The sequence below is a fragment of the Cydia amplana genome, chromosome Z, assembly GCF_948474715.1.
Source record: "Cydia amplana chromosome Z, ilCydAmpl1.1, whole genome shotgun sequence".
Taxonomy (NCBI): domain Eukaryota; kingdom Metazoa; phylum Arthropoda; class Insecta; order Lepidoptera; family Tortricidae; genus Cydia; species Cydia amplana.
Window position 1 is genome coordinate 39003674 of NC_086096.1, and position 18653 is coordinate 39022326.

The following is an 18653-nucleotide window of genomic DNA, read 5'->3' on the forward strand; positions in this document are numbered from 1 at the left end:
TTAACGAAAGACTGGTTTTTCATGATTTCTTCCTTACATTTTGGCGCAGCCTTGCGTCACTTAAAAAAAAGATAGCTACACTTGGGTCTTTCACTATACTTTTAGAAAAACATGCGTGTATCTATACAATGATTGTCAATTTTACATGCTTCTTAATGCTTCTAATATGACACGCGTCACAGGATACACCGGCCGGAACTGCGAAACCGATGTGGACGAGTGCGCCTCCTCGGGCGCCAGCGTGGCCTGCCTCAACGGAGGCCGGTGCGTCGACGCGGTCAACAACTTCACCTGCGACTGCGCCGGTACCGGTACGTATACTTATATACATATAATACATATTGCTATATAATTATATACATATTATTTCACTGCCAGCCAGGAACCTAGAAGAAACCAAAAGATAAGGCGCGCGGCGCGAAATTTGCGACGGAAGACGACTCAAATTATGTGTGATATAAACTTTGGTCTATTTCAAAACATCATTCCTGTTGCAGGTTACACAGGGCCCCGCTGCGAGTCCAACGTTAACGAGTGTCTCGAGGAGCGGGATATATGCGGCCACAATGGGCTGTGTTACGACACGTACGGCGGATTCGTGTGCGTGTGCCAGCCGGGGTACACGGGCGAGCGCTGCCACAGGGTACGTTACACGGGTGTAGTGATACAGACATGTGCAGCCAAAATGGGTTGTGTACACGTGCGACTCGTGTGCGTCTGCCAGCCGGAGTACACGGGCGAGCGCTGCCACAGGGTACGTTACACGGGTGTAGTGATACAGACATATGTCAGCCGGGGTACACGGACGAGTGGTGTCACAGCGTACGTGGGTGGTTGCAGTGAGACTATTGTCCAACTATTGTCAGATATGCTACAATTTGGTCTATGTTACACTTATAAGTAAAGGATGCAAGTATCGGATTCCCAAAAATGAGGTGCAGTACATGTTCAACGGTCGGCAACGCGAGTACCCCAGGATTTACTATCAGTCGCACTGTATGCTCAGTCGTAACTTAACGTGGTGTATAACAAAATACATTTGAATGAGATTACCTCTTTGACATTTTTTATAATATATAATCCCACTAATCTAAGACCATTTGATATCTAATTCTAACCCCCAGATGACCCCGTCGCCCTGCACGTCCAACCCTTGCGGCGCCGGCGGCGAGTGCATCGAGGACGGCCCTGTGGACTTCCACTGCAAGTGCCGCCGCGGCTGGGCGCCGCCGCTCTGCGCCACCCCGATACCGGCCAGCTGCGATGTCACGTGTCCGCCGCGCTCGCACTGCAAGGAGACCGGTGCGTAGACCCGGGTACCCGGGTACCCGGACTGTCCTCAACAGTCTTAACCTATCAGGCTTTTTATTCATAAATTGCTAAAAATAATTATGCGTGGTCATAAATAAAAAAAAAATATATACGTGTCGACTTGAGAACCTCCTCCGTTTTTTTCGTCGGTTAAAAATGAAATGAATTGAAATCAAATATGAATGAAATGAAATATTTTTATTTCGAACATAAAGTCCATATATAGGGTAAATAATTACAAAAATTGAATATGTCCTTTAAAAATCACATTGGACAGCACGAGTCTATCACTGCGATGTAGGTGCGGCGTGCGCTCCGCATCCAATGTGAACACCGACTACGGTTTTGATACTTTTAGTTATACGTTGTTGCTTCACAGGTGTGCCGGCGATGGTTACCGGTGTAATGATACAGAAGCAAGTGATGTGCGTTTGCGACTTAGGATACTACGGTAAGTTGAATGTACCTCTTTGCCTATCCTCGTAAGACCCGGGCCAATTGATACGCTTTTGAATTTGGAACTTTCTTTACTTCTATCTAAGAGTTCAAAACGCAAATTGAATTTGTACTTGTATAAGTACGCCGGGACCCACGAGGCTACCCTCACTTCATCAGATCTTCCTCACATCATCAAGAGAAACACTTCATCAGGTGAAACCCGAAAGGACCCTATTTCATTAACAATGATAAGGCTAAAATCAACTTGCAAGTGAAGTCAATAACTTGTCAGTAGAAAATTCAAGATTTGTTTTGGGGATTTTTCCTACGGACCTACATTTTTCAAATAAAGCGCCTTTTTCGACTGACAAAGTGACAAAGCTATAGTCCGTCAACCAAATCTTGTCAGTAGCAATGTAAAGCAAACTAAAGTAGGGCAACACTCAAAGAGCAGTATTGCGCTGAGAAAAGCAGCAATGTACATCGAACCAAAAGATTTTTTTTCCGCTGAGCGCGCCCTGCGTACGTCAATTCAAATTGTCACTCGCGGTTTATTGAAAAAATTTGAAACGGACGGACAATTTAAAAGCGATGTTAAAACAATGTTAATCAGAATGATGAACAAATTTGAAGATATCAAAAACAACTCCCTATCGTAGTGCTTATATTCTCTTTGTTCCCTTTCTATGTCTTCTAAGTTTACTAAAATAAAATCATATCAAAATGCAGATAATTAGATAGTGCATATATTTGTTATTTACAATATAATATGCCACTTGTTAATGTAAATTAGTGTACTCTTCTGGATGAATATGACATACCTGTGTAATTTTTTTGATTGGTATATATTGTACAATAGGATTACATATTAAAAATAAAACAACTGATATTTGGGTGTTTATTTAATTTAAAGGTAAATAAGATAAGGGTCACTTTAGCTTACACTATAATTCAGGTCATTAATTGAAAAAATATAATGAAGTTACCAATGTTACCGGATCACTTCAACCAAGCATAATACTCTGTAGTATTCTATTGCATCTTTGTAAATAGTCACAACTGATTGCTGAAAATATTAGACATGTGGGCCTATGGACGGTTTCCAGGACACAATTTATGGTCTTGTTGGATAGATTTAGGCATACGTTTTAATTTTATTTATGCCTTTTAACCCTAAAACAAAAAAACTGAACATAATCTTAAAAGTTCGAAAGAGTTCTTCCAGTGTGTACTTGTCATAACCTCAATTTTTAGTAATGTTTACCATCAACGAGCATGATTGTACATTGTAGGCCCCTTAGCTTTGCTTATTCTTATTTAATGTATTGGTATTTAATGGTGACAGCAGAAATATCTCTTGAAACAGAAACGATTCAGAATGAAAACCAAATGAAAACAAATAAGGTGACGGCTGTCGTTCACGATCCACATTCCACAGATAAAACACAGATGACACGCATTTTGGAATTATTCGAACACAGTGTTGCTAACCCGCGATTTTTCAAATTTGCCGCCTTTTACTACTGACAAGATTTGGTTGACGGACTTTAGCTTACCAGACTATATTTTAAGTGTGATAAAATAAACTACAAAAATGAAGTACTTCGTACAGGTGCCCCAGGGTTGTCACCTAACTGCACGACCCTCGAGCTCGCCTGCGAGTCAGGGGTGTGCCAAAACGGCGCCACCTGCAGCCTCGGCACCGACCATTTCAACTGCACCTGCGCACCTGGATACAAAGGTATGTAAATATATTTTTTTACTTCCTGGGCCCTTGGATTCAGTGACTGAAATTCAGCTACTCGCTTAACTGTGTATTATGTCTACATTCGTACTCTTTTGTAATATATGTTTCACGTTAACTTTGTGTGTGTGCCGTTCGGACGCAGGGGCCTATTGCGAGTTGGCCGCTGCGAAGGCCCTCTCGGACCTGAAGGCGGCCCCGGAGCGGTGTTCGGCGCAACCCTGCGCTCACGCAGATACGTGCCAGGACACGGTGAGACTCAAATACTTATACGATGTCTCAGTTACTTATGTGCCTATTTTGCTTCCCACTGGGAATTGTGGTCCAACAGTTTTGATATATGAAAACTATATCACAATTACAACCTCACTTAAGTTTAAAGGGGCCCACTGATTAACAGCCTGCTGGACGGTATCGGTCTGTCAGTTAGAACAAAAAGTTGACAGTTCCGAACAACAGTGGGCCCCTTAAGTAGGCACATTTTACGATAGCTGGCAGTTTAATCGTTTATTAAATTTAATAAAGGCTTTAATGTTTAACGTTACATCAAGTTTGTTTTGTGTAATACAAATTGTGTGTCATGCTTTTGAGCGCTTGACTCGTGATAATTTTAATTAGTAGCTTTTGTAATCATGACACATTTGTTGCCCAGCCGATGGGCTTCCGCTGCTCCTGCCTGCAGGGCTGGTCGGGCGTGCGCTGCGACGTGCCCGACACGTGCTCGCCCCCGTGCCTGAACGGCGGCGTCTGCGAGGACGGGGCGTGCACGTGCCACGTGGGGTACGAGGGCGCGGCGTGCGAGCTGGCCGACTGCAGGGCGGCGGGCTGTCCGCACCAACAGGTAGTTGCCCAATTTGACAGTAGATGGCGTTGTGCTAGTGACGTGTCCGATACGTGCTCCCCCACGTGCACGGCGGCGTCTGCGAGGACGGGACGTGCACGTGCCGCGTCGGGTACGTGTCTGAGCACGACTCTGGAGAGGGAGATTGGCAGGGTCGCCATGTAAAGGCGAGAGTTGGAGAGAGTAAACGATAACGTATAAGCAAATATCGTAAATATATATTGTAGCAGTTTTGGTGCATCATACTCGTAGTTTAGTTAAAGAGTTGCTAAAAATAATTTCTATAGAGATCATTATAACGTGCAAGCTAATAATTTATTTACGGTTAGTTAAGTATTAAGAAAAATGTTGACAATACTGAAGTAAGTCTGTTTTCTTCCCACTACAGGGAGTCTTTATACAGGTATGACGTGTTGTAGGATCTAGTTATGTGCAGCTATAACTGTAATGTTGTATGTAACAAGGAGCATAACATAATATATTTATTTGATTGTTTACGAATGGGGTTGGCAACTGTCAAAGGTTTGCATAGACGACGCCACCATAGCTTGCCCGTTTTTCAATGAGATTTGGCTTAAAGGGCTGGCATCCAGGGCATTAAAAATAAAAATCTTGTGCAAGCTATGATGGCGCCATCTGCTAAATACTACGACCGGCCAACCCCGTTAATCTGTTTTATTTACTATTCGTTTTCGTATACGATTTATCTTTGTTACACTCCTTATTGAACATAAGCTTGTCGCTTGCGTGTGCGGGACCTCGTTAGCACGTGCACGTCTCTCGCTTGTTCTGTAGTCGCGCCTAGCGACTAAAGAACATTCTGTACAATCGTCACAAGTCATCATATATCGTCGCCCACAGCCCAGTATTTATTCTATCGCTTTTACTCAATAGCCTGGTACAATTTAGATTTCATCAACTCCCCATATTTATTCATGTTTGTCCGTTTGTCTATGTGCTAAAGTTGATACTGCGATTTTGAAATATCATCCACTGACCCGTTAAATGCCAACTATATTGTATAAGTGTTATGGCGTAAGCTGTCAAAATTAACCGTGTGATAAAAAAAGTCCTATAATAACAATGGCGGTCAATAGTTTTGTGGTTCAAAAATGTGTCTAATCAATGCATAAATTTACTCGATGAGGATAACCTCATTGAACAATAATCTTTCACAATCTCATTGTAATATTCTTTCACAGGAATGCGTCGAGCAAAATGATACGTGGCGTTGTATCACACCAGTGGACCAATCAGCGTGCGCCCCTCACCCGTGCAACAACGGTACCTGCATGCCATTGGACGGCGGCGGCTTCGTGTGCCAGTGCGGCGCCGGCACCAATGGTGAGTGTCGCATCACACTAGTGGACCAATCAGCGTGCGCCCCTCACCCGTGCAACAACGGTACCTGCATGCCATTGGACAGCGGCGGCTTCGTGTGCCAGTGCGGCGCCGGCACCAATGGTGAGTGTCGCATCACACTAGTGGACCAATCAGCGTGCGCCCCTCACCCGTGCAACAACGGTACCTGCATGCCATTGGACAGCGGCGGCTTCGTGTGCCAGTGCGGCGCCGGCACCAATGGTGAGTGTCGCATCACACTAGTGGACCAATCAGCGTGCGCCCCTCACCCGTGCAACAACGGTACCTGCATGCCATTGGACAACGGCGGCTTCGTGTGCCAGTGCGGCGCCAGCACCAATAGTAACTGAAATAAGCAAATGGGACAACGATAGAAAGGCAATGATATACAATATTATATCCTACATAAAAATCGTCATGACCTTGTGTGCAACTAGCAATGCCAGCATATTATTAATAACAACTACTTACATATGCAATTATATGAACTCGTGATCTGTAAAGTGGGCTGAATTAGAAATGTAAACAAAACAATTTGCCAGTGGCAAGGTGTCTCTAGAGCTATTGATCATTTTATACATGACACCAATTCACTGCAGTTTCCTTTACTAACTTAAGTCGAAAGTGGACCGCCGCGCAAATCGCCTTTTCAAACAAACTTAGTCCTCATTTTCCTCTCTGGATTTTAAAATTATTGAAATTATTTTGACACAATTTCATGTACAGTGGGCCAAGAAAGTGGTCTACCAGTTTTGACAAAAGTTTCTGCGAGATCTAACGATCGCTAAGGTTGACAATTGTCACTGACATTCATGTCAAATCGACCTTGTTGTCTCATGACGTTCAAACTAACCTCAACCGTAAGGTGGTACTGGTAGACCACATTTTTGGCCGACTGTACATAGGTAATTATATCAACCACAGCTCAATGCTCATTCATTCGAATTTTTAATTATTATAGGAGTTACAATCATTTTTATAATTTGTGTGGATTTGTTTTTCGCTCCGTATTCTTGTAATTACTCGTATCAAAAAATCGAAAAAAGTCTAACGACCCCTTCGTAGCATGCATAGCTATGGTTAATATATACATTAAATTATTTAATAACATTTTCCAAAATGTCCATATCCACAGTTTGCATCGAAGTACGTTAAAAGATTTGAAGTCGAGGTAGAACTTGAAGTATCCATCATCAAAAATTCTAGTCATTAACTATTTCTAACTGGTTCCTTTTGTTATTTTAAACGCGCAACTTAGCCCTTTTGTATGCTATTCGACCGCCGTGACCATATCAGGTGCGTCACTAGTGATGCGACTAAACCGGTCGCCAGCAACCTAACCGGTCAGCTGATTCATAATCGATATTTAATCGAATCGTGTACCGCACCGATCGTTACACACCGTGTCTATTGTTTTTTTTATTTACTCGCGCGTGTGGTACAAGTATGACGTACACTTGTGCAAACCAGCTGTGTTTAAAATGTGACTAATTCTGAGTTAGTTCTATAACAATTGGGTTTATACAGTTTTGTTCTATATATGTTGCGTTAAATGATTCAAATGGTCAGTTTTAAGGTTGTGTTATTATTTTTAATATATTTTGAAGGTAATTAAAAACAAATTTACTATAAAATAATGAGTCTTCTTTTACTAAAAGTTAGGTTCTAATTTGTAAACAACTAAGATTCGATATTTTTGTTGCGTGTAGTCGTGATCATGTATGAGATAACGAGCTATTGTCTTTTACCTGAATGACGAAAGGAGAGTTATGTTTTTATATAACCACTTATGATTGTGTTTTACTCGCCAATTTATTCAAATATGTGTAATATATAATCAAGCGTCGAGATCCTTAGATGGTATCTTGACATTACGCTGAGTGGAGACCTTTTCAGTGACGCTTAATAATAAATTAGTTCTGTTGTCTCATGTAATTCCTAAATTTAAGCGTTTTCTGAATAAATTTCTTCTATTCTATTCTAAATAATGAAGTAGAGTTGTTAGCGTATTTAGAAATGAAGTGGATTAAAAAAACTTTTATATGGGTTAGTCATAATAAAAAAAACTCACCCAGACTAGACTCACAATATGTTAAAGCAAAAAATATTGTATAACTTGTTAGTATGTTTTATTCGTTTTTGAAAATAACTATCTACTACATTTTCAAAAAAACTTTGATGAATTTGGTATTTTTTTCTGTTACAAAAGTTATTTTTCACGAAATGTTCTTGGAACTGTTTGATATCTCTACTAAACTGGTACACATGCGGGTAACTTCGCGATCACAATTGTAAAATTCATATTTTTTATTTTTAGTGAGTATGTATGTAAGTAGGTGCATATTTCAATATTTAAATATATATTATATTAATACTAGCGACCCGACCCGGACTTTCACGGGTTAATAATTATACACCTAAACTTTCCTCAAGAATCACTCTGTTCATAGGCGAAAAAGCGCATGAAAATCCGTTCAGTAATTTTAGAGTTTATCGCGAACATACAGACAGGCAGACGCGGCGGGGGACTTTGTTATGGCCGTATTGTTTCAAACTGGCACTTAATTATGTTACAAATACGTCAGAAATCAATAAATCATAAATCATTTATTTATCAACAGCGGGGATCGCGTTTTTCAGTAATTTCTATTGACACGACATCCAGTAGAAATAATAAAATAAAAAATAAAAAAAATAAAAATCATTTATTTCAGACCTTGAGTCCATACACTTACAACTAACTACAAACTAAATTTAACTTAAAAAACAAAGTTTTGTACGGAACACTAATAATAAAATAATAATAATAATGTCAATAATAAAGTTGATTGACACATAGTCGTTACATTGAACAGAACAATTGACAACTATGACATTAAACTAATTTACGGTTTAAACTCACGTGATTTTAGTCAGTTGCGCTAGCGCTTGAGAAAGGAGACCTAGGCTCTCCGAAACATGTCGCGCGTATACCAAATACGTATGGTTTTTGTTGTGCAGGCAAGTTCTGCGATGTGGACATCGACGAGTGCGCGGTCAAGCCGAAGATATGCAACAACGGGGTGTGCGTCAACTCGCCTGGTTCCTACCAGTGCTACTGCAGGCCAGGTGAGCTGTGCTTCATTCAGATTTCAACAAAATAATAATTATCTATAGTTGTATTGTAGTATGGCGAATTTTCGGATCAATTCAGTAGCGCGTTTCGTGAACGCGCAACGGAAGCAAAGCTGTCTTAGCGATACAAACGCGCATTGCTACTAACGCGATGCGAATTAATAATTTCTACATCGCGACTATATGGTATCGATGGTGTTAGTTAGTTAGTTAGTGCTTCTGGGCATTTTCCGCAAATCGACAACCATTGCGCCTATTTTGCGTGAAACGAGGTGGCGCTACTCTAACCACCCCAGCTCCTCCATGAAACCTGGCAGTGTTTTCAGGTTGCTGAGTGCCTCTTTTAGTGTGCCTCTGTATCGATGGTGTATCACGACTGTAGCTATATCGCGATGGTAAAAATACCAATTTTGAAATTAAACTGTGGTGTAAAACTTAAATTGGCAAGTAACATCAGTAAAAATAATGCATATCGTCCACAGGGTACACAGGTGAAAGCTGCGAGCAAGATATTAATGAGTGCCTATCCGCGCCGTGTAAAAACGGGGGCGTGTGTCTCGATCTGGAGAACAACTTCGAGTGCACGTGCAAGGAGGGGTACAAAGGTAATCACTTCTAATAATACCTGTCCTTCAGCCGTGTTTTACGAACAGTGTTGCACAGGTTAAACTGGTGAAAGCTGCGAGGAAGCTATGAATGAGTAGACGTAAGTAGTAGTAAAAACGGGGGCGTGTGTCTCGATCTGGAGAACAACTTCGAGTGCACGTGCAAGGAGGGGTACAAAGGTAATCACTTCTAATAATACCTGTCCTTCAGCCGTGTTTTACGAACAGTGTTGCACAGGTTAAACTGGTGAAAGCTGCGAGGAAGCTATGAATGAGTAGACGTAAGTAGTAGTAAAAACGGGGGCGTGTGTCTCGATCTGGAGAACAACTTCGAGTGCACGTGCAAGGCGGGGTACAAGGGTAATCACTTCTAATAATACCTGTACTTCTGTATTTTACGAAAATGTTGCACAGGTTACGCTGGTGAAAGCTGCGAGCAATATATTAACTAGTAGGCACTCCACTGATTTAAATCTTCACGAGTTTTACATGACATTATTTACGAAAACGGGACTTAACCGTGTGTATCAATTTTGAGGTTTGCATCTCGCTGATATATTATGCATCTGCGCCGTGTAAAAACGCACTGTCACGATCTGTAGAACAATTTCGAGTGCACCTGCAAGAGCGAACAAACTACGAACTAGTGTAACTATAGAAATCTGACTGGTTCTCAAAAATGACCCTACGTGTAATGCGCCGCGACCGCCTCTGTTATAATACCTAAATCCGAGCTGACATCACGTGAAATTGCGAAATCGAATCGTTAATACGCGATACGAGTACCTAATTACAGAGGAAAACTTACAATACCTTGAATGATAACTCCAATTGTCTCTTAAGCCCTTTTATTATATAAGCGAACGAACATTAGATTTAACATCGTCCACATTATTAATTTGTAAACCTTAATGCCAAGACATAAGGCCCACCGATGATCAGTCGTGAATTGTTGTTACAAGCGCCGTTGCTTTTAAGGTTGGCATGCAACTATTCAATCGCTGATTGCTGCGGGTGCCATTTAAGTAGATATGTATCGGTAATTTTCTTGGAAAATATTTTTATTGCATTATAGGTAGTTATGATGGCGCCAGACGGTAATTGTATTTCAAATTGGTATCATAATTAATGAGTGGTAATAATGTAACTCTAACTGGGTATAGCAACTCTTTCGAACAAATATTATATTATAATTCATGTCAAAATGACGGATCGGGACAAAGTATCATCAACGATTTGTTAGATTTGGCAAACGTTTATGAATAACGCCAATATTGTCCATAAAGTAAAGATAGGGACAACGCTCGTTTCCGTAAAGTTTTCGAACCATCTTCAATACTTAATGTCATTAACGGCTAATGTCCGCTTCAATAAGTTTAAGTAAGTTACGTAAATTTTCTTGCGCTAAATTTTCTTTTTTTTTTTCGCTGTAGGCAAAGACTGCTCAATAGACATCAACGAGTGCGAGTCTTCGCCTTGCGCAGAAGGCTCCACTTGCGTGGACGGCGTGGCCAGCTACTCGTGCGTGTGCCAGGACGGCCTCACCGGCCCGACTTGCGACGTCAACATTGATGACTGCGAAGTAAGTATTGGTGTAAGAACACCGGCTATGTTGGCGTCGGCAACCTCCTAAGGCCCAGCCATACAAACGAAACATCCAAATTGTACAATTAGCGACAATTACAATTGTACATTTTCTGCAGCTATGCATGTGCACTTTGATCTGACCCAAAACAACATCTCCGTGCAAACGATGCATCTGCACTTTGTCCAAAAAGTAGAGCGTCATCTTGCACACGCATCGCAATCTCCCACTCAACCTAGCCGTAATTAATAATAAGATCAACGTTTTGTATTCATTGTAATTTATAACATTGCAGTAAACTCTCGTCTTATATTTGCTATCTTTTGTTGGTGCTTCGGCACCACTCCTTGCATTTTGACATACTTTGACATTCCTTGACAATTCATTGGCATACGTTATTGACATTCCGTTACACAAATAGAGTTGATTTTGCGTTGTTTGAAAATTGAACGAAACAAATCAAAAGCGACTCTGTTCCAATTGAACATGGTTTAAATTGCATCGAACTGAATAGGTACTATAGGTAGGAGTCGTAGGACCTTGGGCCTTAGGAGGATAACATGACTATGAAGTTAGTCGTTCCCTTGCACTGGACATGGCAACTGCGAAGGTTGAGTTGAGTTGTAGACTTTTCCTTGTTTGCCTTTGTACTTTTAAATGTATATCTGCTGTTAGCTATCCTTGTTTCGTGTAAAAGTGTTTACTACTTACGACTTCGGTCTAGTTGTTATTAAATTTATTAAAACGTATTTTTAATTTTGCTATTTTTTTTTTATAAATTGTTAATATAGTTGGTCCTACCAATTTGTCAGGGAATAGGAACAAAAAAAAAATACTCATCCTTTTCTTTTGGGTGCTAGTACTAAGTGTAAGACAAAAGTAGTATGATTCTCTCTGTCTATGTTTAAAACGAGAGTCCTTTGGCATACTATATAATTTTTATTTGAGTTACAAGTTCTTAAACTATGCCATTATATTATTGTATAATCCATAAATTCTGATTTAAAATAACACGCTGTATATCCCTTTCAATGTAATGAAAATTCGATGTTAAGACATATACCTCTTTCCAGTCCCAACCGTGTGAGCACGGCGGGCGCTGCATCGACGGCCTAAACACATACACCTGCGACTGCAGCAACACGGGCTACGCGGGCGTCCACTGCGCGGTCAACATCGACGAGTGCGCCTCGCAGCCGTGCGAGAACGGCGCCACCTGCCGCGACCTGGTCTCAGACTACCGCTGCGAGTGCCACCAGGGGTACACGGGTGCGTATATAACCCTCAGTCACAACACACACACCTACTATCGCTGCAAGACATGCTGCGCGGTCAACATCGACAAGTGCGCCTCCCAACCGTACAAGAATCAATACCACCAGGGGTACACTGGTGGGTACACGGGTTACATGTCAACATCGACCATTTTTCTACCGTACCGTGTATTCACAGAGCCATATACAGTCAAAAAATGTACTCTAATATTACTATTTTTATATATCGCAGGCAAAAACTGTGACGTGGACATCCAAGAATGCGCAAGCAATCCGTGCAAGTACGACGGCATATGCGTGGAGCACAGCAACACCAGCCTTTACCAGCCGGCAGACGGGCCCCCCGTACAACTGGGCCCGCAACCGCATATGGTGCTACCGGATGTGTTCTACAGGCCATTCTCCCCTGAAAACGCTCACGGGTAAGTACACGTGTACTCAGATACACGGGTGTCGACGGGATATGTGTACCGGTAATAGCAGTCTTTATCAGCAGACTTCTCTCCTGAAAACGCTCACGGGTGGGAACACGGGTATCCGGGTACACGGGTTTAATTAAATTTTGAAATAGTCTTAGAAAAAAGACAAAAATCTCCCTTCAACTAACACATAACGTTACAGCTACGAATGCATATGCGTGTTCGGCACGACGGGGTCCCGCTGCGAGGTGAACATCGACGAGTGCGCGGCGAGCCCGTGCCGGCACGGCAAGTGCGTGGACGGGGTGGGCGGGTACACGTGCGAGTGCCTGCCCGGGTACGAGGGCGAGCACTGCGAGGTCGACATCAACGAGTGCAACATGTGAGACACGCTTTATATTACAACTATCACAGGTCGCGATCGCTTATAATATAATCTTATTTTTGTGTTTAATAATCTCAATAACAGTTATTTGTGACAATCAACTGTTTCTAAAAGACCAATGGGGTTGGCCGGTCGAAGTATTTAGCAGATGGCGCCATCATAGCTTGCCCTGTCAATCCCTAGAATTGTGTATTTTTTTGTTTTATTAATGCCAGCTATGATGACGCCATCTATGCAAACCTTTACAGTTGCCAACCCCATTGCATTAAAGCAACAAAAAAATCAGAAATGAAGGACAAAATATGGTATTTAATATTTATATTTCCTGGCAGATACGACCCTTGCGGCATCCACGGGCGCTGCTACGACGGACGGGCGACCTACTACTGCGCCTGCGACCCCGGCTGGGGCGGACGCAACTGCTCAGTCATTCTAGAAGGTAAGAACAATACAGAAGATGATGACACGAAAAAGATAACTAGTGGGTCTGTGAGCTGTAGACCTCGCGACAAGCTTCATAAGCTTAAAAAATAATAATTAAATACTTTGTTGGGTCATTATCACAACAAACTCACAAATAGTCTTGACTGCCATAGACCCGACTGGCACAAATTTCTACCATTTTAGTTTATGACGTAAAGTCTATTTTTTTATTCCGTGTCCGGGCCGGAGCTTCCGGGGCTTAGTTTTCTATGTAAAGCATCACGTGATCACCTGTCATCTGTCATAGAAAAGTAAGCGCCGGAAGCTCCGGCCCGGACACGGCCCGGTTTAAAGTGAGTCATCCTTTATTCGATTCATAGTGTATACATTTCGCTAATCTACTCTGTTTCCGCGCAGGCTGCCGCCAACAGCCGTGCCGTAACAATGGAACCTGCCTACCGTGGCTGCGACACGAAACTGAACACCGCTTCAACTGCAGCTGCACGCCGGGCCATCACGGGCGCACCTGCGAGAAGGTACTGCACTGACGTGCGTGCTTGTCATGCTGCTTCAATCAACCTCAGTACTTTTGTACCGAGACTGACTGAAATAGCAAGACACGCTCGTACGTTTCCGTGAAAATAGCTAGCTACACCTGTAGCTATCCAAGCCGGAGGTCGTGGGTCCTGTGGATAGCCAGGATTAAGGAAAGGAAGAGATAGGTCGAAAGAGAAAGAGAGGAACAGATAGACATAAGTAGCGGTGTGGCCTATATTCTTCGAGACGCCGTTTTTAGGATTTGGTCTCGGATTGACGCGGTACTCTGCGTCGTATAGTATTCTTTTAACTTCTTTGTAACTGTAACGTAAGGTAATGGAGATAATCCCTTACATATTAAATAAAAGAAAAACAAGATCCATAACGAATCAACAGAACTCCCCAAATATAAAAAATAGTACTTTAAGTTACTAATGCAATTTGCTTCAATCAAATTGATATAGGGTATCTGCTATAGGCCACTGCATAGTAATTAGCCGCTCTTAACAGTAAGGTTTCAATTGGCATGTTTCTTTCTGATTTGTTAGGAAAGAACACCATGTAGGGGCCAGTAACTAATAGCAGTCACCCTAATAATGTATTAATGCCTCTTTTTTTCTAGATCACAACCATGTCCCTGGAAAAGCGCAGCTACGCCGAAATCAACACGACCCGCGAGGAGGGCTACGACATCTCGTTCCGCTTCAAGACCACCCTGGGCAACGGGCTGCTGGCCATGGGCCGGGGGCTCACCTACTTCTTCCTGGAGCTGTCCAACGGGAGGCTGAACCTCCACTCCTCGCTGCTCAACAAGTGGGAGGGGGTGTTTATTGGCTCCAACCTGAATGACAGCAACTGGCAGAAGGTTGGTGTTTGCGGCTTGTATCTGGTGCACGTTACCTTTCTAGATCATAGCATGGTCCTTAGAATAGATATACAGAAATAAACCTTTTTAAGAAACGGTCTCTTGATTGCTTCAAGACCACTTTACGCAACGGTCTCCTTGCCACTTCAAAACCACTTTAGCAAACGGCCTCAAAATAGTACGCGTGGTCAATTTATCCAGGATTAATTAACTGTTCTTCTATTCTATTTAATCCATAATTTCGAGATAACTTTTCCTCTTGAGTAAAAATTGTACTAAACCCAATTCCTTACCCAGGTGTTCGTGACAATCAACTCCTCGCACCTGGTGCTCGCCGCCAACGAGGAGCAGACCATCTACCCGATCAGCCAGAACGAGGCCTACAACTCCTCAGTGACGTCCTTCCCGACCACCCGTCTCGGCACCGCCGGCTCCTCGTACGCCACCGTGACGCACGGACCGAACTTCTTCGTGGGGTGCTTCCAGGATGTTGTCGTCAACAACCAGTGGGTGAGTAGCTATAACAAGGAACAGACCATCTATCCCACCAGCCAGAACGAGGCCTACAACTCCTCAGTGACGTCCTTCCCGACCACCCGTCTCGGCACCGCCGGCTCCTCGTACGCCACCGTGACGCACGGACCGAACTTCTTCGTGGGGTGCTTCCAGGATGTTGTCGTCAACAACCAGTGGGTGAGTAGCTATAACAAGGAACAGACCATCTATCCCACCAGCCAGAACGAGGCCTACAACTCCTCAGTGACGTCCTTCCCGACCACCCGTCTCGGCACCGCCGGCTCCTCGTACGCCACCGTGACGCACGGACCGAACTTCTTCGTGGGGTGCTTCCAGGATGTTGTCGTCAACAACCAGTGGGTGAGTAGCTATAACAAGGAACAGACCATCTACCCGATCAGCCAGAACGAGGCCTACAACTCCTCAGTGACGTCCTTCCCGACCACCCGTCTCGGCACCGCCGGCTCCTCGTACGCCACCGTGACGCACGGACCGAACTTCTTCGTGGGGTGCTTCCAGGATGTTGTCGTCAACAACCAGTGGGTGAGTAGCTATAACAAGGAACAGACCATCTACCCCATCAGCCAGAACGAGGCCTACAACTCCTCAGTGACGTCCTTCCCGACCACCCGTCTCGGCACCGCCGGCTCCTCGTACGCCACCGTGACGCACGGACCGAACTTCTTCGTGGGGTGCTTCCAGGATGTTGTCGTCAACAACCAGTGGGTGAGTAGCTATAACAAGGAACAGACCATCTATCCCACCAGCCAGAACGAGGCCTACAACTCCTCAGTGACGTCCTTCCCGACCACCCGTCTCGGCACCGCCGGCTCCTCGTACGCCACCGTGACGCACGGACCGAACTTCTTCGTGGGGTGCTTCCAGGATGTTGTCGTCAACAACCAGTGGGTGAGTAGCTATAACAAGGAACAGACCATCTATCCCACCAGCCAGAACGAGGCCTACAACTCCTCAGTGACGTCCTTCCCGACCACCCGTCTCGGCACCGCCGGCTCCTCGTACGCCACCGTGACGCACGGACCGAACTTCTTCGTGGGGTGCTTCCAGGATGTTGTCGTCAACAACCAGTGGGTGAGTAGCTATAACAAGGAACAGACCATCTATCCCACCAGCCAGAACGAGGCCTACAACTCCTCAGTGACGTCCTTCCCGACCACCCGTCTCGGCACCGCCGGCTCCTCGTACGCCACCGTGACGCACGGACCGAACTTCTTCGTGGGGTGCTTCCAGGATGTTGTCGTCAACAACCAGTGGGTGAGTAGCTATAACAAGGAACAGACCATCTATCCCACCAGCCAGAACGAGGCCTACAACTCCTCAGTGACGTCCTTCCCGACCACCCGTCTCGGCACCGCCGGCTCCTCGTACGCCACCGTGACGCACGGACCGAACTTCTTCGTGGGGTGCTTCCAGGATGTTGTCGTCAACAACCAGTGGGTGAGTAGCTATAACAAGGAACAGACCATCTATCCCACCAGCCAGAACGAGGCCTACAACTCCTCAGTGACGTCCTTCCCGACCACCCGTCTCGGCACCGCCGGCTCCTCGTACGCCACCGTGACGCACGGACCGAACTTCTTCGTGGGGTGCTTCCAGGATGTTGTCGTCAACAACCAGTGGGTGAGTAGCTATAACAAGGAACAGACCATCTATCCCACCAGCCAGAACGAGGCCTACAACTCCTCAGTGACGTCCTTCCCGACCACCCGTCTCGGCACCGCCGGCTCCTCGTACGCCACCGTGACGCACGGACCGAACTTCTTCGTGGGGTGCTTCCAGGATGTTGTCGTCAACAACCAGTGGGTGAGTAGCTATAACAAGGAACAGACCATCTATCCCACCAGCCAGAACGAGGCCTACAACTCCTCAGTGACGTCCTTCCCGACCACCCGTCTCGGCACCGCCGGCTCCTCGTACGCCACCGTGACGCACGGACCGAACTTCTTCGTGGGGTGCTTCCAGGATGTTGTCGTCAACAACCAGTGGGTGAGTAGCTATAACAAGGAACAGACCATCTATCCCACCAGCCAGAACGAGGCCTACAACTCCTCAGTGACGTCCTTCCCGACCACCCGTCTCGGCACCGCCGGCTCCTCGTACGCCACCGTGACGCACGGACCGAACTTCTTCGTGGGGTGCTTCCAGGATGTTGTCGTCAACAACCAGTGGGTGAGTAGCTATAACAAGGAACAGACCATCTATCCCACCAGCCAGAACGAGGCCTACAACTCCTCAGTGACGTCCTTCCCGACCACCCGTCTCGGCACCGCCGGCTCCTCGTACGCCACCGTGACGCACGGACCGAACTTCTTCGTGGGGTGCTTCCAGGATGTTGTCGTCAACAACCAGTGGGTGAGTAGCTATAACAAGGAACAGACCATCTATCCCACCAGCCAGAACGAGGCCTACAACTCCTCAGTGACGTCCTTCCCGACCACCCGTCTCGGCACCGCCGGCTCCTCGTACGCCACCGTGACGCACGGACCGAACTTCTTCGTGGGGTGCTTCCAGGATGTTGTCGTCAACAACCAGTGGGTGAGTAGCTATAACAAGGAACAGACCATCTATCCCACCAGCCAGAACGAGGCCTACAACTCCTCAGTGACGTCCTTCCCGACCACCCGTCTCGGCACCGCCGGCTCCTCGTACGCCACCGTGACGCACGGACCGAACTTCTTCGTGGGGTGCTTCCAGGATGTTGTCGTCAACAACCAGTGGGTGAGTCGCTATAACAAGGAACAGATCGGTCACAATGAAACCTATAACACAAAACAGATACAGTACAGAAGTCAATCACATGTATGTACTTCACTTTTCATACCTACGCTCGGCGGTCGCTCTAGGGTTGTCAACTATGATTTATGCACAAAAAACTATCGTGGTAGTGGCACTCGTATTTAGTAGTGGCCGGGGCGGGGTGCTTACCTATACCTACCTACCTAACTTTTCTGTTTAACGTTAAAACGAACCATCGAAATACAAGCAGATACCTACTTACCTTTCTGAAACCACTGGTAGCTTAAAAAACGACAATTCACTGTTTAATGTTGAATTTAAACAACCGTCCACTGAACAGTTATAATAACTTTTTTTTAGTTTCTCCATTATTGCACAAAAAAGTTCACAGACGCGTGTCTCAAGCGGATGGCACTCGCGTTCGCACTGGGCCCTTATTCGACATGTACAACTGTCAGATTTCGCGTCATTTGAAAT

At 44.8% G+C, this 18653-nt stretch overlaps 1 protein-coding gene across 1 annotated transcript in view; it reads left to right on the forward strand.

The window, feature by feature from the left end:
- LOC134661543 (protein crumbs) overlaps nt 1–18653 on the forward strand; it is a 136827-nt gene that overhangs the window by 75558 nt on the left and 42616 nt on the right. Inside the window, exons 8-25 of the mRNA XM_063517675.1 lie at nt 183–311; nt 498–643; nt 1125–1302; nt 1691–1762; nt 3362–3490; nt 3639–3745; nt 4146–4334; nt 5537–5918; nt 8697–8804; nt 9293–9415; nt 10849–10997; nt 12074–12269; nt 12507–12696; nt 12896–13075; nt 13411–13517; nt 13919–14037; nt 14661–14903; nt 15201–15413. Of these exons, the coding sequence (XP_063373745.1) occupies nt 183–311; nt 498–643; nt 1125–1302; nt 1691–1762; nt 3362–3490; nt 3639–3745; nt 4146–4334; nt 5537–5918; nt 8697–8804; nt 9293–9415; nt 10849–10997; nt 12074–12269; nt 12507–12696; nt 12896–13075; nt 13411–13517; nt 13919–14037; nt 14661–14903; nt 15201–15413 (2960 nt within the window). The remainder of the gene's footprint in view (nt 1–182; nt 312–497; nt 644–1124; nt 1303–1690; nt 1763–3361; nt 3491–3638; nt 3746–4145; nt 4335–5536; nt 5919–8696; nt 8805–9292; nt 9416–10848; nt 10998–12073; nt 12270–12506; nt 12697–12895; nt 13076–13410; nt 13518–13918; nt 14038–14660; nt 14904–15200; nt 15414–18653) is intronic.